General features: G+C 47.7%; 1 protein-coding gene across 4 annotated transcripts in view; it reads left to right on the top strand.

The window, feature by feature from the left end:
* AVEN (apoptosis and caspase activation inhibitor) overlaps positions 1-21,260 on the top strand; it is a 731,650-nt gene that overhangs the window by 697,943 nt on the left and 12,447 nt on the right. For 3 of the 4 annotated variants that reach the window (XM_063948021.1, XM_063948020.1, XM_063948023.1), the window contains exon 4: positions 12,505-12,600. The exons of the other annotated variant lie outside the window; for it this stretch is intronic. In XM_063948021.1, the coding sequence (XP_063804091.1) occupies positions 12,505-12,600 (96 nt within the window). The remainder of the gene's footprint in view (positions 1-12,504; positions 12,601-21,260) is intronic. 4 annotated transcript variants of the gene reach the window in all.

Here is a 21,260-nt window from a genome sequence, read left to right on the forward strand (position 1 = left end):
GTAAATAGGTGTGGGCGGATGGTGCGTTGCCCTAAGCGCATTTGCGCTGTGGGCGCACCATCAACATCCACCCCATTTGGCCACCCCAAGCAGCACTACCTAATATCAAAGCAGCGCTGCGCCCAGCTCCTTCTCTGCTGGAGGCAGTCCTGCTGATATACTTACAGGCGGCAGCAGCAGCAGCGCTTTCCCCCCTTGACTCCAGCGGCGCACTGGAAACAGCCAGGACGCACCTCCGGCTCCTTCTGGTGGGGAGCCGCCTGGAGGATGTGCATGGAGACTTCCCCTGCCGCTGCCATGGCCGCCTGCACTTCCAAAGAAGAGCAGCTCAGACCATCATGGGTGAGTGCTCTGAAGTAAGTAACTGTCTCCACTAACTCTGTGTCTCTCACATGGCTGAGGTGCTGAAAGATGGTGGTGGGGGGGGGGGGGGGGAGTGTCACAGCCTGTGACGACCCCCCCTCCCCCCCTCACCCCCCCCAAGGCATGCGAGACTCACAGGTAAGTATAATTCTCTCTCTCTCATGTGTGAAAAGGGGGGGGGGGACTACTGCTGTAATGCGTAAAAAAGGGGGATTGTGCCTGCCTAATGTGTAAAAATCTGGGAGCCTACCGTTATGTGTAAAACGGGGGACTCTGCCTGACATAATGTGTAAAATGGGGGTCTCAGTTGCAGTAATGTGTAAAAAAAGGGGGACTGTCTGCTGTAATGTGTAAAAAGGGGGACTGTCTGCTGTAATGTGTAAAAAGGGGGTCTGTCTGCCGTAATGTGTAAAAAGGGGGGCGCTGTCTGCCGTAATGTGTAAAAAAGGGGGCGCTGTCTGCCGTAATGTGTAAAAAGGGGACGCTGTCTGCCGTAATGTGTAAAAAAAGGGGACGCTGTCTGCCATAATGTGTAAAAAGGGACGCTGTCTGCCATAATTATTTTGTGGCCACGCCCCTATATTTTTGCGCGTGCCTACGGCGCGCACTGCCCCTGTTTTACATAGAAGGCTCCAATGCCGTTTCTTGCACACAGCGCTAAAATGTCTAGTTACGGCACTGCAGACATGGTCACTGTCGCATAATATACCAAACCCGTCTTTATTTATTATTTTGCATCACAGTGATCAGTAGTGGGGACTATACAGTATTATTGTGAGTCGCAGATTGTTTTATATATAGTTTGTGGTTGATAAATGATTTACCAAGGGGTTGAAACAAAATTGATGTACAATATATACAGTATATCATGATCAGATCCTTTACATTACAAATGGCCTGGAAATGACTCTGGGAGTACTCTTGGGTCTTGTAGATTAATTCATTCCAGATTGCTCTTATTTATTCCTTATCTATCAGATAAAAATATCATTAAAAAAAAACTGTCAGCAATCACTTTTTGGGGGACTATTTTTTTTCCTGTGTGTTTTGTCGTTTTCCTTTTGAGAAATTCCGAAACATTTATATTTATTTTAGTAAGTAGTTATGTGCATATCACAAAAATGTTGTAGTTTAGTGTAAAGTACGAGTAATCACAGAAATAATCTGTCAATCTGCTTTAGTAAACATTTTGCTTTATTTTGCAAAAATAATGCTAAAATAAACCAACACAGCTGATCTTTTGCATGTATACTGTATAAGGGAAATGGCCACTCTCTGTCACAGTGCCTAATACTTCGTCACTTGTCAGCATACTACAGTATATTCCAGTCTAATGAGCCATTGTCATACCTTCTCCCAAACAGACTATTTTGTGTGTCTGCATCCACATTGAGATGCAGCCATGTGCTTATCATTCTATATAGAGCAATCTTAACAGCCGGTTGCCCTAATGAATTTCACTGTTTTTAAAGTTGTATTTATTCAGCTCCCCGTGAGATTTATTATATATTTACATATTAACAGAATCTCCAAGCTGTGTTGAAAGCCGCCTCAGTGCTCCCATTAACATATCATTAATCAGACAGGAGCACAAACAGAAATTGTTTCCATTTACACCATTTATTTGCATTTACATGCCAAACAGAGATAATGTTTTTCTGCACTGCTGGGTTGCAATGTTAAGCATTTGTGGAGAAGAGTCTGGCAGGGAGGTAAGAGGTGACTGAGGTGAGCTTCTCCGCCATGGACCACAGAGCATCATTACAGCACAGTCTCTAAGGTGTTGGCCGGGGGTGCTGTAGACAGTCTGTACAGGTTGTGAGTGGTCGGAGGTACGGCAGATAGTCTGTACAGGTTGTGAGTGGTCAGAGGTGCTGCAGACAGTCTGTACAGGCTGTGAGTGGTCGGAGGTGCTGCAGACAGTTTGTGAGTGGTCGGAGGTGCTGCAGACAGTCTGTACAGGCTGAGTGGTCGGAGGTGCTGCAGACAGTCTGTACAGGCTGAGTGGTCGGAGGGGCTGCAGACAGTCTGTACAGGCTGTGAGTGGTCGGAGGTGCTGCAGACAGTGTGTACAGGCTGTGAGTGCTCGGAGGTGCTGTAGACAGTCTGTACAGGTTGTAAGTGGTCGGAGGTGCGGCAGATAGTCTGTACAGGTTGTGAGTGGTCAGAGGTGCTGCAGACAGTCTGTACAGGCTCTGAGTGGTCGGAGGTGCTGCAGACAGTTTGTGAGTGGTCGGAGGTGCTGCAGACAGTCTGTACAGGCTGTGAGTGGTCGGAGGTGCTGTAGACAGTCTGTACAGTTTGTGAGTGGTCGGAGGTGCTGTAGACAGTCTGTACAGGTTGTGAGTTGTTGGAGGTGCTGCAGACAGTCTGTGAGTGGTTGGAGGTGCTGCAGTCACTGTACAGGCTGTGCGTGGTCGGAGGTGCTGCAGACAGTGTGTACAGGCTGTGAGTGGTTGGAGGTGCTGCAGTTAGTCTGTACAGGCTGTGAGTGGTCGGAGGTGGTGCAGACACTCTATACAGGCTATGAGTGGTCGGTGGTACTGCAGACAGTTTGTGAGTGGTCGGAGGTGCTGCAGACAGTCTGTACAGGCTGTGAGTGGTCGGAGGTGCTGCAGACAGTCTGTACAGGCTGTGAGTGGTCGGAGGTGCTGCAGACAGTCTGTACAGGCTGTGAGTGGTCGGAGGTGCTGCAGACAGTCTGTACAGGCTGTGGGTGGTCAGAGTGCTGTAGAGAGAGTCTGTACGACTGTGAGTGGTCGGAGGTGCTGCAGACAGTTGTGAGTGGTCGGAGGTGCTGCAGACAGTCTGTACAGGCTGCGGGTGGTCAGAGGTGCTGTAGAGAGTCTGTACGGCTGTGAGTGGTCGGAGGTGCTGCAGACAGTTTGTGAGTGGTCGGAGGTGCTGCAGACAGTCTGTACAGGCTGTGAGTGGTCGGAGGTGCTGCAGACAGTTTGTGAGTGGTCGGAGGTGCTGCAGACAGTCTGTACAGGCTGTGAGTGGTCGGAGGTGCTGCAGACAGTCTGTACGTGGTTGGAGGTGCTGTAGACAGTCTGTACAGGTTGTGAGTTGTTGGAGGTGCTGCAGACAGTCTGTGAGTGGTCGGAGGTGCTGCAGTCACTGTACAGGCTGTGCGTGGTCGGAGGTGCTGCAGACAGTGTGTACAGGCTGTGAGTGGTTGGAGGTGCTGCAGTTAGTCTGTACAGGCTGTGAGTGGTCGGAGGTGGTGCAGACACTCTATACAGGCTATGAGTGGTCGGTGGTACTGCAGACAGTTTGTGAGTGGTCGGAGGTGCTGCAGACAGTCTGTACAGGCTGTGAGTGGTCGGAGGTGCTCCAGACAGTCTGTACAGGCTGTGAGTGGTCGGAGGTGCTGCAGACAGTCTGTACAGGCTGTGAGTGGTCGGAGGTGCTGCAGACAGTCTGTACAGGCTGTGGGTGGTCAGAGGTGCTGTAGAGAGAGTCTGTACGACTGTGAGTGGTCGGAGGTGCTGCAGACAGTTGTGAGTGGTCGGAATTGCTGCAGACAGTCTGTACAGGCTGCGGGTGGTCAGAGGTGCTGTAGAGAGTCTGTACGGCTGTGAGTGGTCGGAGGTGCTGCAGACAGTTTGTGAGTGGTCGGAGGTGCTGCAGACAGTCTGTACAGGCTGTGAGTGGTCGGAGGTGCTGTAGACAGTCTGTACAGGCTGAGTGGTCGGAGGTGCTGCAGACAGTCTGTGAGTGGTCGGAGGTGCTGCAGTCACTGTACAGGCTGAGAGTGGTCGGAGGTGCTGCAGACAGTGTGTACAGGCTCTGAGTGGTCGGAGGTGCTGCAGACAGTTTGTACAGGCTGTGAGTGGTCGGAGGTGCTGTAGACAGTCTGTACAGGCTGTGAGTTGTTGGAGGTGCTGCAGACAGTCTGTACAGGCTGTGAGTGGTCGGAGGTGCTGTAGACAGTCTGTATAGGCTGTGAGTTGTTGGAGGTGCTGCAGACAGTCTGTACAGGCTGTGAGTAGTCGGAGGTGTTGCAGGCAGTTTGTGAGTGGTCAGAGGTGCTGCAGACAGTCTGTACAGGCTGTGAGTGGTCGGAGGGGCTGCAGACAGTCTGTACAGGCTCTGAGTGGTCGGAGGTGCTGCAGACAGTTTGTGAGTGGTCGGAGGTGCTGCAGACAGTCTGTACAGGCTGTGAGTGGTCGGAGGTGCTGCAGACAGTCTGTACAGTTTGTGAGTGGTCGGAGGTGCTGTAGACAGTCTGTACAGGTTGTGAGTTGTTGGAGGTGCTGCAGACAGTCTGTGAGTGGTCGGAGGTGCTGCAGTCACTGTACAGGCTGTGCGTTGTCGAAGGTGCTGCAGACAGTGTGTACAGGCTGTGAGTGGTTGGAGGTGCTGCAGTTAGTCTGTACAGGCTGTGAGTGGTCGGAGGTGGTGCAGACACTCTATACAGGCTATGAGTGGTCGGTGGTACTGCAGACAGTTTGTGAGTGGTCGGAGGTGCTGCAGACAGTCTGTACAGGCTGTGAGTGGTCGGAGGTGCTGCAGACAGTCTGTACAGGCTGTGAGTGGTCGGAGGTGCTGCAGACAGTCTGTACAGGCTGTGGGTGGTCAGAGTGCTGTAGAGAGAGTCTGTACGACTGTGAGTGGTCGGAGGTGCTGCAGACAGTTGTGAGTGGTCGGAGGTGCTGCAGACAGTCTGTACAGGCTGCGGGTGGTCAGAGGTGCTGTAGAGAGTCTGTACGGCTGTGAGTGGTCGGAGGTGCTGCAGACAGTTTGTGAGTGGTCGGAGGTGCTGCAGACAGTCTGTACAGGCTGTGAGTGGTCGGAGGTGCTGTAGACAGTCTGTACAGGCTGAGTGGTCGGAGGTGCTGCAGACAGTCTGTGAGTGGTCGGAGGTGCTGCAGTCACTGTACAGGCTGAGAGTGGTCGGAGGTGCTGCAGACAGTGTGTACAGGCTCTGAGTGGTCGGAGGTGCTGCAGACAGTTTGTACAGGCTGTGAGTGGTCGGAGGTGCTGTAGACAGTCTGTACAGGCTGTGAGTTGTTGGAGGTGCTGCAGACAGTCTGTACAGGCTGTGAGTGGTCGGAGGTGCTGTAGACAGTCTGTATAGGCTGTGAGTTGTTGGAGGTGCTGCAGACAGTCTGTACAGGCTGTGAGTAGTCGGAGGTGTTGCAGGCAGTTTGTGAGTGGTCAGAGGTGCTGCAAACAGTCTGTACAGGCTGTGAGTGGTCGGAGGGGCTGCAGACAGTCTGTACAGGCTGTGAGTGGTCGGAGGTGCTGCAGACAGTTTGTGAGTGGTCAGAGGTGCTGCAGTTAGTCTGCACAGACTGTGGGTGGTCAGAGGTGCTGTAGACAGTCTGTACAGGCTGTAAGTGGTCGGAGGTGCTGCAGACAGTCTGTACAGGCTGTAAGTGGTCGGAGGTGCTTCAGACAGTGTGTACAGGCTGTGAGTGGCTGGAGGTGCTGCAGACAGTCTGTGACTGGTCGGAGGTGCTGCAGACAGTCTGTACAGGCTGTGAGTGGTTGGAGGTGCTGCAGACAGTCTGTACAGGCTGTGAGTGGTTGGAGGTGCTGCAGACAGTCTGTGAGTGGTCGGAGGTGCTGTAGAGAGTCTGTATAGGCTGTAAGTGGTCGGAGGTGCTGTAGAGAGTCTGTACAGGCTGTAAGTGGTTGGAGGTGCTGTAGAGAGTCTGTACAGGCTGTAAATGGTTGGAGGTGCTGCAGATAGTCTGTACAGGCTGTAAATGGTTGGAGGTGCTGCAGATAGTCTGTACAGGCTGTGAGTGGTTGGAGGTGCTGCGGACAGTCTGTACAGGCTGTGAGTGGTTGGAGGTGCTGCAGACAGTCTGTACAGGTGGTGAGTGTGAAAGATTTGTTTTTATAGGTAGGACTAAGGTTCGCATCAGGATAAGTGCATTGTTTCGATAATAAGATCAGGATAAATTAAATCAGTAGTCAAGTGAGCTACTTGGCTTAACTAATACTGTTTCGTTGTAAGTGTTGCTTCCATATGTAGAACTGGTATTTATCATCACAGGAGAGATTATTCTTTTACTACTGTATTACAGTATTTATTTTATGGCTGTTACACACAAGTCCCATGATATGTGTAATATTCTGCATGCTGACGTCTAGGGGTAATGGGTTTAGCGGGATTCTCTTATGACTACGTTTTGTGATACAGACTAAGGGGGCGATTCAGAGATGGAGGCAGCCGTGCGTCTGTACACAGCGGCCGCGTACATCTGGTCTGCGCACGTGCACCAGTAGCAGTGCACATGTGCGACCCTTCTTCTTGCTCCCGCATCCTGGAAGGATGCGTCCGCAAGGTGATTGACAGCGGTGGGCGTTTGGGGGGGTGGCGTTTTGGTGTTGCGGGAGCATGGTGCCTGAAACAGGGGTGTGTCGCAAGCGTTTTCGGATCGGCTGCTGGACGTCACACGCAGCTGCTCGATTAAAAAAATTGGCGGTGTACGCATCGCAAGGCGAAGCAACACATATTGGCCGACCCCAAGCACGTGAGGAGATGGACGCAGATCTTGCTACATATGTAACGATCTGCATCCATTCCATCTCTGAATAACCTCCTAAGGACAATGGGCCTAATTCAGAATTGATCGCTGCAGCAAATTTGTTAGCAGTTGGGAAAAACCATGGGGGTAATTCCAAGTTGATCGCAGCAGGATTTTTGATAGCAACTGGGCAAAACCATGTGCACTGCAGGGGGGGGGGGGGGGGCAGATATAACATTTGCAGAGAGAGTTAGATTTGGGTGGGTTATATTGTTTCTGTGCAGGGTAAATACTGGCTGCTTTATTTTTACACTGCAATTTAGATTGCAGATTGAACACACCACACCCAAATCTAACTCTTTCTGCACATGTTATATCTGCCTCCCCTGCAGTGCACATGGTTTTGCCCAGTTGCTATCAAAAATCCTGCTGCGATCAACTTGGAATTACCCCCCATGTGCACTGCAGGGGAGGCAGATATAACATGTGCAGAGAGAGTAAGATTTGGGTGGGTTATTTTATTTTTGTGCAGGGTAAATACTGGCTGCTTTATTTTTACACTGCAAATTAGATTGCAGATTGAACTCACCACACCCAAGTCTAACTCTCTCTGCACATGTTAAATCTGCCCCCCCCCCCCCCCCCCCAGGGCACATGGTTTTGTCCAACTGCTAACAAAATTACTGCTGCGATCAACTTGGAATTACCCCCTATGTGCAGTGCAGGGGGGGCAGATGTAACATGTGCAGAGAGAGTTAGATTTGGGTGGGGTGTGTTCAAACTGAAATCTAAATTGCAGTGTAACAATAAAGCAGCCAGTATTTACCCTGCACAGAAACAAAATAACCCACCCAAATCTAATTCTCTCTGCACATGTTATATCTGCCCCACCTGCAGTGCACATGATTTTGCCAAACTGCTAACAAATTTGCTACTGCGATCAACTCTGAATTACCCCCAATATTTTGTTTAAAGCCCCTTTTTATTCTGTGCAAATAAGGATTGTGTTTGTCCCTAGGCATAAAATATATACTGTAACGCAACATTAGATCTCTTAGATGCTGCAGTGTACTTTAGAATTTCTACTGTAATTCGTTTGCAAATATATAAATGAACTCTTGCCATATTAGCGGATTATGTGCCATAATGAGTGTAAACTGAGACGTGGGCTCTTTAGCAAAGGATCACCATAACTAATGGTTTAAATATCAACTCTTTCACAAATGACACTTGTTGCATTTTCCTCTATGGTGGTTGACTTGACTGATGATGTGACAAAGACATTTCTCTAACAGGGGCTATGTGTCCCTAATTGCTGCTTGTTCTCCTCACACTGTCTGGCAACCAGAGCAGGGGCTGCAACCTGTCACGTGTCAGGAAAGAAAGGATTTGTAAATATCTGTGTTTGTGTCTCCTTCCTCTACAACATACTGTATACAAAATACATTTTTTTTTTTTTATTGCTTTAGTTCCATTTTGACATTGTAATCAGTTGTGTATTTAAGAAACCTTTTACACACCATCCAGTATAAGAGAGGGACAAGTCATATCCTGTACTTATTTTATTTATCCCACTACACAAAGGGACTGGTGGATTTTCTGTGCTGTAGGGATGGTAAGAGTTAAGATGAAATGCGAATGACTCACCAACCTGCAGTAAATGCTCTAAAATAGCTCCTGCTTCTCCCTCTGAAATGTAGCTACCAGCAGTTGTGAGATAAAATAGCTCCATCCAGATCTATGTCTTGTGAAATGACAATATGAGCAGGTTGCAGAAATCAGCCAAGTCCAGGTTGAAAGAGCATGAACATGTTTAGAGGGGAAGAGATCCCGTAATACAGTAACTACAGCTGTTCTCAAGCAAGTTGTGCTTAATGGTGTCCGTTAAACATAGCTTAGCAAAACATACCTGGAACTCTATTTAACATAGTTGCACATATATAAATCAATAGAGGCCATGCAAGGCGTAACGATGTACCCCTACAAACTGCTCAATCATCTCCTTGTATGTTATGTACATCCAGGCATTACTTGATACATTTCCATTGACATTAATTAATGCTACAGTCAGTCATAAAGTAGTAGTATTAAGATAGGATAACAGATATTCATAAAATGGGGATTCAGTTAGCATGAGTGCACTGTGTCACCCGTGGCAAAGACTCCACTAGGTTCCCCTACCCCAAGTAGATAGGAGTCACCACTCTATCTGTCTGATCACCATATAATGCAGATAACACAGTGGCCTCAATCAGTACCGTAACTAGACATTTTAGCGCTGTGTGCAAGAAACGGCATCGGCACCCCCCCCCCCCCCCATTTATGTAAAATAGGCGCAGTAGGCGTGCACAAAATATATAGGGGTATGGCTTCATGGGAAGGGGTGTTGCCACAAAATAATACCAATTCATATTACAGTGCACAGTAGTCTCCATTATTCAAATTACGCCGCACAGTAGCGCCACTATAGCAGGTAGAGCCCCTTTTACACATTACGGCGGACAGCGTGCCCCTTTTACACATTACGGCGGACAAATCCCCCTTTTTACACATTACGGCAGACAGCGTCTCCCTTTTTACACATTACGGTAGACATCGTCCCCTTTTTACACATTACGGTAGACATCGTCCCCTTTTTACACATTACGGCAGACAGCGTCCCCTTTTTACACATTACGGCAGACAGCATCCCCTGTTTACACATTATGGCAGACAGTCCCCCTTTTTACACATTACGGCAGATAGATAGGATAGACAGACAGTCAGAATAGATGATACTTAAGGTCCATACACACTGAGAGATTTTGCCTGAGCGTTTTCCCTTGAACTGGCAGTAGGAGATTTTGACTCACTTCACCAGTGATTTTGACTAAGTGTGCAAGCGATTTTGGCTATGTGCGAATTTTGGCTAACTCATTTAAGCAAGGGGATGCTTTTTCTTTTCCAGGGACCTAACCAAAATTTACTTGCCTGCACAGTCTATTTTTGGCAGCGATAGCGACCTGGCGGGGACGCGCATCTCTATCTCTGGCTGTGTACACAAAGAGCGATATGCACTAACTTTATGAGCGATTTTGACTATATAGTCAAAATCGCTCCTCTATATTGCTCCATGTGTATGGACCTCAACTGTCTCTCTGCTGGCTCAGGCAGTCAGGCTCCTCGGTGCAGCAGCTGCTGGCAGATCCCAGGCAGGCAGGCAGGGAAGTAGAAGGAGGGAGGGGGAAGAGGAAGCCGCAGCATCAGAGAAGGGAGAATAAATAGCGTGGCGCGCTCAGCGTGCCACCGTGCCCACAGTGTGGCGAGCGCAGCGATCCTGCAAGAGGCTCTTTTGCACTCGTCCCGCTGCCGGTATTCTGGCAGTTGGAATCCCGAGCGCCGGTATATCGTAGCACACCCTTGCATTACAGTCACTGCAATATAAGGCAGAGAGCATCACAGTAACAGCCATATAACACTGAAAGCATCACTGACTATCACATAATAAAGACAGCATCCTAATAACCACCATATAATGTAGACACTATGGGTGAGATGTAATGGAGTCCGAGTTCGCCTGACGTGTGGGTATGCCGGATGAACTCAGATGTTTTTTTTTTAAAGGGGCAATAATTTACAAGGCAAAACGATGCCTTGTAAATGATTGCACCTTTAAAAAAAAATGTCAGAGTTTGGCCTTTATCCCGCACGTCAGGCGAACTCTGACTCCATTACATCCCGCCCAATCTCTGTGACCACTATATAACATAGTCATTTTCTATTGCCTTACAATATCACTCCCTCATCAATAATTAACCTTTACTTAAAAACTATTAACGGCTTCAGCATCATTGTAACAACCCTGATTCTATTTAATATTAACCCCTTTACAATCATTACCTTTATATTTCTCATTAGCTGCAACATCAAATAACTCCATTTATGCACATTACACTATAATTACTTCCTACAGTCTCATAAAAAAAAAATCTTCATCTTAATTAACCCCATTAAAGTACTAACCTCTCTCCCCCACATTCCCCCACATTCTTACTGTTACCTACCATAATCTATTAAGATAGCAAGTGCAGGTACCATTTAGTGACACCAAGTGCCTAATTGGGTAAAAATATCTGTTTTATTGAAGGCGTAGTTCAACATTTTGCATCTTCAGAGACAGACTCTGAGCGCTATGGAAGCTCTCCTAGCGAAATGCAGACCAGATAAATGTATACATAAGCTGAAGCATACTTGCCTACCTGACCCTCTCCATGAGGGAGAAAATGCTCTGTTCCTGGACTTTCCTGGTTATGTATGATTGCCATCACCTGTGGTGAAACACCTTTCTTATCAATTAACTAGCTCACCACATGTGATGGCAATCATACATTACCAGGAAAGTCCAGGAACAGAGCATTTTCTCCCTCATGGAGAGGGTCAGGTAGGCAAGTATGAGCTGAAGTGTTCTAAAAAGTATAATTTAGAAGGAAGCAGATACCATAGTCGAAATGATGGTCCCGGAAATACTGGGTGGTGCTTGAGGAGCTCTCGTATGTGTATCATTCTGTATTCCTAATAGGTACAACATTTTGTTACTAGAAAACTTTGTAACCTAAACAGCGCACTTACAATAATATCCTCAAGAGGGCCAAATGATGCACAGTGGTTATTACACTCTGCGCAAACCCCAGGTCACCAACATGGCCTGAATAATGGTTCCAGCCGCCCTAGGCTAATACAGAAGCGCACCCTCCCCCCCCCCCACCACCACCACCACCACCAATCTTTTTGCTAAGATTTTTTTTACTCTTATACAGATGAAAATCTGTTGTGTGTCAAAATTTAGAGAGATCCACGGTCCGCGACACTGGTTGCGGAGAGTCGCTGCGGGCACTCTCAATCTCCAATGATCCACACTCCAACTCTGGCACTCTATTCTTACATACTACCTCTAAAAATGTGTAAGCACAGCGAAATGTCAGGAGACAGTCCTGCTCACTCTATTTACTACTATCAGGACATTTCCTTCCTAACTCCTTCTTACCTTGCAATACTGGCCAACCCACTTTTACCTACTTCTTCTCTACCACCAGCAGTGAAGTTCATCCCCTCCTCTCATCCTTGACCCTCTCTACCTGCCCCCTCTACTAGATTCCCTCCTGCCATCTCCGCTCCCTCTCTCTCAGTGCTTTCTCCCACCTTGTATGCCTCTTTAACCTTCGCTCTCTGATATTGTTCCTTCTTCCTCCTCCAAATATGCCCTTGTGACACACAGACCTGCAGAATGCATCAGACGGCCTCCGCTCCCCTCCACAGTCCGTGACAGCCGGTTCGCTGCGCTGGTTGGTTAGTCGCTGCGGCCGATCCTCTCCTGGGCAGGGCTGCTGTACTCAACGGCTGCAGGGTGCAGCAGCTCTGGGCGTGTGGGTGTGTACGGCGGGTGACGTCATGATGCACGTGATGTCCGCACCTGCTGCTTCCCTCCAGGACCCAGCGCTCCAGGCTGCAGCCTGATCAGTCTATTGGTTGATCAGGTCCTGGTCATCAGGACTGAGGTCTCTACAGAGATCATACAGAAACAACGTGATTCCTATAAGAACATCATTGCCTGTACTTCACTGTACTTTATTGCTGTCTGTACACTTGTGTAACTGCTGTCATCATCTTCTCACGGTAGGATTCCTCTGTTTATTTGGATTCTCAGTCTCTGGTGAAGGCCCTACAGGAGCTTCCTCTCCATCTCCGACTGAATATTGAAGCTGATCTCGTTCAGGTACTTCCCGCTTTATTTTGTAGGTGCTGAGACAAGATATTCATAAGAGCATAATCATTTCTTGAATTAAATTATGTTGAAATTAATTCATCTTATAATAATCAATTTCTGAACATCCACCAGCCCCGAGACACTAAATTGAAAAAAATGCAGTGTTACTTGATTTTAATAAAAGGGTTTTTATTAACATGTCTGATATAAAGCCGCAGGCCCCGTGGTGGATGATGTGTTATCTTCAAATCTTACAATTGCACATTGCCGTTGACATTTCACTATATCATGAGAGAATGTCTCATGCTTCCTCACTATCTGTTGTCCCTTAAATTTGAAATGGCCTCACACACATGCTTGTTTTGTTATGATTTTAAGAAAATTAGCTTAAGTCGGTAAACCTCTCAGTCCTGGCTCCTTCAGGACTTACTTGTCTACCCTCCAACATTCTGCAGGAGACCCCCATTTCATTGTGGGGTCTACCGCTGCCTGCAAAGTAAACTAAAAATCCTGTTTTCCCCACTGCCCCTGGTGAGAATTTGGACAGAGCATGCAGAAGTCTGGATATGATGGGGACAAGGCATGTATAAGAGATGTCACGACGTGTGAAATGATACTTAATAGGCCAGCCACCATGGGGTAGTGTGTAGAAGTGACCTTCTAGCACGTCAGACTGGAGAGCCTTGTCAATAGCTGGAGGAAAATGAGTGCTCTATGGAAGAAACAGCAGAAGTGGGGGTCTCTGTTACTGGCGTTCTTTACTCCTTGGTGCTCTATTAGGATTGCTTGGTTACTAAAGTGCTCTTAGGGGTAGGTCATACCTTTGACACTCTGCAGTGTGTAGCCCTGACATGTAATGTAGCTGTGATGTCAGTGTGTAGCCCTGCTGTGTAGAGTAGGTCTGATGTCAGTGTGTAGCCCTGCTGTGTAATGTAGTTCTGATGTCAGTGTGTAGTCCTGCTGTGTAGTGTAGCTGTGATGTCATTGTGTAGCCTGTAATGTAACTGTGATGTCAGTGTGTAGCCCTGTGTATTATATAGCTGTGATGTCAGTGTGTATCCCTGCTGTATTATATAGCTGTGATGTCAGTGTGTAGCCCTGCTGTGTAATGTAAATGTCATGTCCGTTTGTAGCCCTGCTGTATTACAGTATATAGCTGTGATGTCAGTGTGTAGCCCTGCTGTGCAGTGTAGCTGTAATGTCAGTGTGTAGCTCTGCTGTGTAATGTAGCTCTGATGTCAGTGTGTAGCCCTGCTGTGTAATTTAGCTGTGATATCAGTGTGTAGCCCTGCTGTGTAATGTATCTCTTATGTCAGTGTTTAGCCCTGCTGTGTTATGTAGATGTCATGTCAATGTGTAGCCCTGCTGTATTACAGTATATAGCTGTGATGTCAGTGAGTATCCCTGCTGTGTAATGTAATGACATAGCGGACACACTAAATGAGTTTTTTTCAACAGTATTCACTAGAGAGGACCCATTTCTGGGACTGACACACAATCTCAATAATGAGAATATCCCACTGATAGGTACTTATTTAAGCGAGGAAGTAGTCTGTGACCGATTAAAACATTTTAAGATTAATAAATCACCAGGGCCCGATGGTATTCACCCAAGGGTTCTAATGGAGCTTCACTCTGAACTGGCAAAACCGCTATCTTTGATCTTTAAGGATTCAGTTATATCAGGTATGGTTCCCAAAGACTGGCGTATAGCGGAAGTAGTGCCTATATTCAAAAAGGGAAGTAAAGCTGAACCAGGTAATTATAGACCAGTTAGTCTTACATCTATAGTGGGGAAAGTATTGGAAGGTATTCTAAGAGATAGTATTCAGAAGTTCCTTGAAGTCAATATGGTCATTAAAAGGAATCAACATGGGTTTATGAAGGACAGATCCTGTCAAACCAACTTACTTGGCTTTTATGAAACAGTAAGCGCAAACCTAGATCAGGGTAAAGACGTGGATGTAATCTTTTTAGACTTTGCCAAAGCGTTCGATACTGTACCACACATGAGACTTATCTACAAGCTACAAGAATCAGGGCTAGGAAGCACAATATGCACTTGGGTCAAAAACTGGATAACAGGGAGCAGCGCGTTGTGGTTAATGGATCTTTTTCAACTTGGACTGAAGTACTAAGTGGTGTGCCGCAAGGCTCAGTATTAGGACCGCTATTGTACAATATTTTCATTAACGACCTAACAGAAGGTCTAGAGAGCATGGTGTCAATTTTTGCAGATGATACCAAATTGTGTAAGGCTATAAATACAGAGGAGGATGCCGAGTCTCTTCAGAACGACTTAGATAAATTAGAAGCATGGGCAGCCAAATGGAGAATGCGCTTCAACACAGACAAGTGTAAGGTAATGCACTGTGGTAACAAGAACAAAAATTACACCTACCTACTAAATGGGGTAAAATTAGGGGATTCTGTACTGGAAAAGGACTTAGGTGTCCCCATAGATAGCAAGCTAAGCAGTAGTACCCAAAGTAGGACTGCAGCAAAGAAGGCTAATAAGATATTAGCATGCATAAAACGGGGTATTGATGCTAGGGACGAGAGTATTATACTCCCGTTATATAAATCACTAGTGAGGCCACACCTTGAATACTGTGTACAATTCTGGGCACCGTACTACAAAAAGGATATCCTGGAGCTTGAAAAGGTACAGAGGAGGGCGACCAAACTAATTAAGGGCATGGAGACGATGGAATACAAGGAACGGCTTGAAAGACTAGGCATGTTTACATTGGAAAAGCGGAGACTAAGAGGGGATATGATCAACATCTACAAATATATAAGGGGACAATACACAGAGCTTGCGCGGGACCTGTTTTTGGTTAGATCAACACAGAGGACTCGTGGACACTCGCTCAGGTTAGAGGAGAGGAGATTCCGCACAATACGGCGTAAAGGCTTTTTCACGGTAAGGACAATACGTGTTTGGAATTCCCTGCCCGAGGGAGTTGTAATGGCCAACTCAGTCAACACCTTTAAGAATGGGTTAGATAAATTCCTATTGGATAAGGATATCCAGGGGTATGGTGCATAGTCATTGATTATAGTTACTATAAATAGGGATAAAATGCAATGGCTGACAGCAGCATCAGTCAGAAATTTTAGTCAAATCATCATGCATAGGAGACCACAAATAGGTTGAACTCGATGGACAATTGTCTTTTTTCAACCTCAGATACTATGTTACTATGTTACTATGTCTGATGCCAGTGTGTAGTCCTGCTGTGTAGTGTAGCTGTGATGTCATTGTGTAGCCCTGACGTGTAATGTAGATGTCATCGTGTAGCCCTGCTGTATTATATAGCTGTGATGTCAGTGTGTCGCCCTGCTGTGCAATGTAGCTGTGATGTCAGTGTGTCGCCCTGCTGTGCAATGTAGCTGTGATGTCAGTGTGTAGCCGTGCTGTGTAATGTAGCTGTGATGTCAGTGTGTAGCCGTGCTGTGTAATGTAGCTGTGATGTCAGTGTGTAGCCCTGCTGTATTATATAGTTGTGATGTCAGTGTGTAGCCCTGCTGTGTAATGTAGATGTCATGTCATTGTGTAGCCCTGCTGTATTGTATGGGTGGTCTTCAGTATGCCGAATGTCGGGATCCCGGCGTACAGTATACCGATGCCGGGATCCCGACACCCGGCATACCGACAGATATTCTCCCTCCTGCGGGTCCACGACCCCCCTGGAGGGAGAATAAATACACACAAGGGGCTCCTTTGCGCTCCACACACTGTCGGTATGCCGGCGGTCGGGCTCCCGGCGCCGGTATGCTGGTCGCCGGGAGACCGGCCGCCGGCATACCATACTACACCCGTATTATATAGCTGTGTTGTCAGTGTGTAGCCGTGCTGTGTAATGTAGCTGTGATGTCAGTGTGTAGCCCTGCTGTATTATATAGTTGTGATGTCAGTGTGTAGCCCTGCTGTGTAATGTAGATGTCATGTCATTGTGTAGCCCTGCTGTATTATATAGCTGTGTTGTCAGTGTGTAGCCCTGCTGTATTATATAGCTGTGATGTCAGTGTGTAGCCCTGCTGTGTAATGTAAATGTCATGCCAGTGTGGAGCCCTGCTGTATTGCAGTATATAGCTGTGATGTCAGTGTTTAGCCCTGCTGTGTAATGTAGGTCTTAAGTCAGTGTGTAGTCCTGCTGTGTAATGTAGCTGTGATGTCAGTGTGTAGCCCTGCTGTGTAATGTATCTGTGATGTCAGTGTGTTGCCCTGCTGTATTACAGTATATAGCTGTGATGTCAGTGTGTAGCCCTGCTGTATTATATAGCTGTAATGTCAGTGTTTAGCCCTGCTGTGTAATGTAGGTCGGATGTCAGTGTGTAGTCCTGCTGTGTAGTGTAGCTGTGATGTCATTGTGTAGCCCTGCTGTGTAATGTAGATGTCATGTCAGTGTGTAGCCCTGCTGTGTAATGTAGCTGTGATGTCATTGTGTAGCCCTGCTGTGTTATGTAGATGTCATGTCAATGTGTAGCCTTGCTGTATTACAGTATATAGCTGTGATGTCAGTGAGTATCCCTGCTGTGTAATGTAGCTGTGATGTCAGTGTTTAGCCCTGCTGTGTAATGTAGGTCTGATGTCAGTTTGTAGTCCTGCTGTGCAATGTAGCTGTGATGTCAGTGTGTAGCCCTGCTGTGTAATGAAGCTGTCATGTTAGTGTGTAGCCCTTCTGTATTATATAGCTGTGATGGCAGTGTGTAGCCCTGCTGTGTCATGTAGATGTCATGTCAGTGTGTAGCCCTGCTGTGTAATGTAGCTGTGATGTCAGTGTGTAGCCCTGCTGTATTATATAGCTGTGATGTCAGTGTGTAGCCCTGCTGTGTAATATAGCTGTCATGTCAGTGTGTAGCCCTGCTGTATTATATAGCTGTGATGGCAGTGTGTAGCCCTGCTGTGTCATGTAGATGTCATGTCAGTGTGTAGCCCTGCTGTGTAATGTAGATGTCATGTCAGTGTGTAGCCCTGCTGTGTAATGTAGCTGTGATGTCAGTGTGTAGCCGATAGTGCACTTTAGTTTTTACTTGCCACAGCAGGACAAAACCCCTGAGTGGCAGTAGACATGGCCATAGGTGGAGCTAGACCTACCATTTGGGTGAAGCATGACACGTCCCCTCAACACCACAGCAGCTTCACTTTGAGACTCTACTGTAAACTATAACCTCGCTGAAACTAGGTTTCAAAAGTAGGAAACTATCATCGCAGCATCATGCCAACTGTGCCGTCCACCCACAGTATGTCGCACCATGCGATAAGAAGCCATTACACTGGCTGTACCTTTTGCTGGTATAAGACCGTTTGTTTTTAAGCACTTAGGTTTAGGTGACCACTGGAGACTTAACTGCAGGGAAGACAAAGTTAATTAATTGCACTACTAGAGCTAGGACCAAAATTATTGTCCATATTCACTGCAGTAGTTGACCTGGCACGCCGAGTGGGGTATTTGGTGCTACTAAAGCCTCATTAGTAAAGGTCACATCTGCAACAGGTGTATTTCTGCTGCGGGGTACACTGGGCTCCACAAGTCTGGACAATGGGGTGTAGAGTAGGATCTTGATCCGAGGCACCAACAGGCTCAAAGCTTTGACTGTTCCCAGAATGCACAGTACCGCCTTCTATATCACCCCGCCTCCCAGCACAGGAGCTCAGTTTGTCAGTTGGTGCTGCAGTAAGCCGGCACTTAACAGAGGGGCTGCTCCAAGCAGCCCTGAAAAAAGCTTTTTATGAGGTAAAAAGTGAAGACTTCAAGGGCAGCAGCGGTGGTAAATGTCTTGTGACATTCACTGCTGCAGCTCCAGCTCTCCCCAGTGGCGCTGTACACTCCCAAACCTTGGTTGCCGGGTACCTACAGCGGAGGCTCTGGTTTTCTTCATGTTAGACACACACGGCTGGGGCTCTCCAGGATCGCGTGGCCGCGCTTCGGGAGGTGGTAAGTGGGTCCCGCTCGCGGGACCCGGTCTTTATCGCGATCCGGCGCGGTCAGTGGGAGGCAGGCCGCGCGCGCTGGCAGTGGACACTGTGGATACAGGCGATCCCACTAGATCACCAGGGCATGGGCGCAGGTCAGGTTTTATCTTAAAACCGATTTTGATATCGCCCACAGTACCCGGTGGTTTTGCCAGCAAGGGGGATAAGGCTTAGACCTGAAGCCCCTCCCCCAGCCCCAGGGCGCCATTTCCAGCAAGTGTTCCTGCCCTGGAGCTGCATCTCTGTCTTTTCCTCACTCCCTGTCAGTGTCTGCGGCGCCATTACTCCTCAGCTCACTGTTCCTGGGACTGCTTGGGCAAATCCTCCTATGTAAAGCCGCCTGGTTGTCAGCGCTGTGCCTTTACATGACTTACTTAAGTATTCTACCTGCCTTTTTAGTCAGTGTTAGTAAGAAAGAGTGCATTTAGTCAGGGGTTTATTGTACAATTACCCTGTGATATACATCCAGTTTCTTACTATGTAGTGTTATATCTATTGACTATATAGCTGTGTAAGCTAGTCCAGTGCAGTATTATTGTCTGTAATAACCTCTGCATTGTACAAACTGTGACTATTTGTGTGTGCATTGATAGCTGAGTGGTGTCCATCTCGTGTCTTTCACTCAACTTGCTATCACTATATTCTATAACCTGCGGGGGCTTGGTGCGTCAGGTGTTATTTAATATAGGATTTTCACAAAGATATACTGTATTACGTATTTCTCTTACGTCCTAGAGGATGCTGGGGACTCCGTAAGGACCATGGGGTATAGACGGGCTCCGCAGGAGACATGGGCACCTATAAAGAACTTTTAGTATGGGTGTGCACTGGCTCCTCCCTCTATGCCCCTCCTCCAGACCTCAGTTAGATCTTGTGCCCAGAGGAGATAGGGTGCATTAAAGGGAGCTCTCCTGAGTTTCTCTGTTTAAAGAATTTTGTTAGGTTTTTTATTTTCAGGGAGCACTGCTGGCAACAGGCTCCCTGCATCGTGGGACTGAGGAGAGAGAAGCAGACCTACTTAACTGATAGGCACTGCTTCTTAGGCTACTGAACACCGTTAGCTTCAGAGGGAGTCGGAATGCAGGTCTCACTCTGCCGTTCGTCCCAGAGCCGCGCCGCCGGCCTCCTCGCAGAGCCGGAAGATAGAAGCCGGGTGAGTATGAGAAGAAAGAAGACTTCAAAGGCAGCAGAAGACTTCTGATCTTCACAGAGGTAAGTGCGCAGCGGTAACGCTGCACGCCATTGCTCCCGGGACACACACACACAGAGGCACAGATGGGTGCAGGGCGCAGGGGGGGGGCGCCCTGGGCAGCAATAAACCTCAGAACTGGCATATTGGGAGATATTAGGCTGCAGAGGCAGTAAATATGTGAACCCCCGCCATTTTTTTACATTTCTAGCGGGACCGAAGCCCGCCGCTGGAGGGGGCGGAGCTTGTTTCTCATCACTAACCAGAGCCATTTTCTCCACAGAAGCTGCAGAGACGCTGGCTCTCCGGACTCTCCCCTGCTGAATTCAGGACAGAGGGCTTAAAAAGAGGAGGGGGGGTACAATTCTTGGCGCAGTGAGTTATATTATATCAAAAAGCGCTGTCTGGTATTTCTCCAGTGTCAGTGAGCGCTGGGTGTGTGCTGGCATACTCTCTCTCTGTCTCTCCAAAGGGCCTTATTAGGGAATTGTCCCCTTATAGCTATATCCCGGTGTGTGGGGGGTGTCGGTACGTGCGTGTCGGCATGTTTGAAGCGGAAGGCTCCCTGCATCGTGGAGGAGGAGGTGGAGCAGATGAGTGGTGAGTCCCCGTCGGTGGTGCCGACTCAAGAGTGGATGGATATGTGGCATATGTTAAATGCAAGTGTGGCATCACTACATAAGAGACTGGACAAAGCAGAGTCCAGGGAGACAACAGGGGGGTCAATCCACGGATTGGACCGACTCACAGGGCCCTTCAAGGGTCTCAGAAACGTCCCTTGTCACAAATAGTGGACACAGATACCGACACGGAGTCTGACTCCAGTGTCGACTAAGATGAAGCTAGATTGCACCCTAGGGTGTCAAAAAGTATTCAGTGTATGATTATCGCAATAAAAGATGTTTTACATATCACTGAGGAACCCTCTGTTCCCGACACGAGGGTACACATGTTTAAGGGGAAGAAGCAAGTAGTAACCTTTCCCCCATCTCATGAACTTAACGAGTTATTTGAAAAAGCTTGGGAAACTCCGGATAAGAAACTGCAGATTCCCAAAAGGATTCTTATTGCGTACCCTTTCCCTACGCAGGACATGGTATGTTGGGAGTCCTCTCCCACAGTGGACAAGGCTTTAACACGCCTGACAAAAAGGTGGAGACGGCAGCCCTCAAAGATCCTGTGGACCGCAGGCAGGAGACTACTTTAAAGTCTATGTATACACATACTGGTGCTTTGCTCAGGCCGGCAATTGCGTCGGCATGGGTATGTAGCGCAGTTGCAGCTTGGACAGATACGTTGTCAACTGACCTTGATATCCTAGACAGGGATACCATTTTATTAACATTAGCCCATATTAAGGACGCAGTCTTATATATGAGAGATGCTCAGATAGACATTGGACTGCTGGGTTCCAGAGCCAATGCCATGGCTATTTCTGCGAGACAAGCCTTATGGACCCGTCAATGGACAGATGATGCGGACTCGAAAAAGCATATG

The sequence above is a fragment of the Pseudophryne corroboree genome, chromosome 12, assembly GCF_028390025.1.
Source record: "Pseudophryne corroboree isolate aPseCor3 chromosome 12, aPseCor3.hap2, whole genome shotgun sequence".
Taxonomy (NCBI): domain Eukaryota; kingdom Metazoa; phylum Chordata; class Amphibia; order Anura; family Myobatrachidae; genus Pseudophryne; species Pseudophryne corroboree.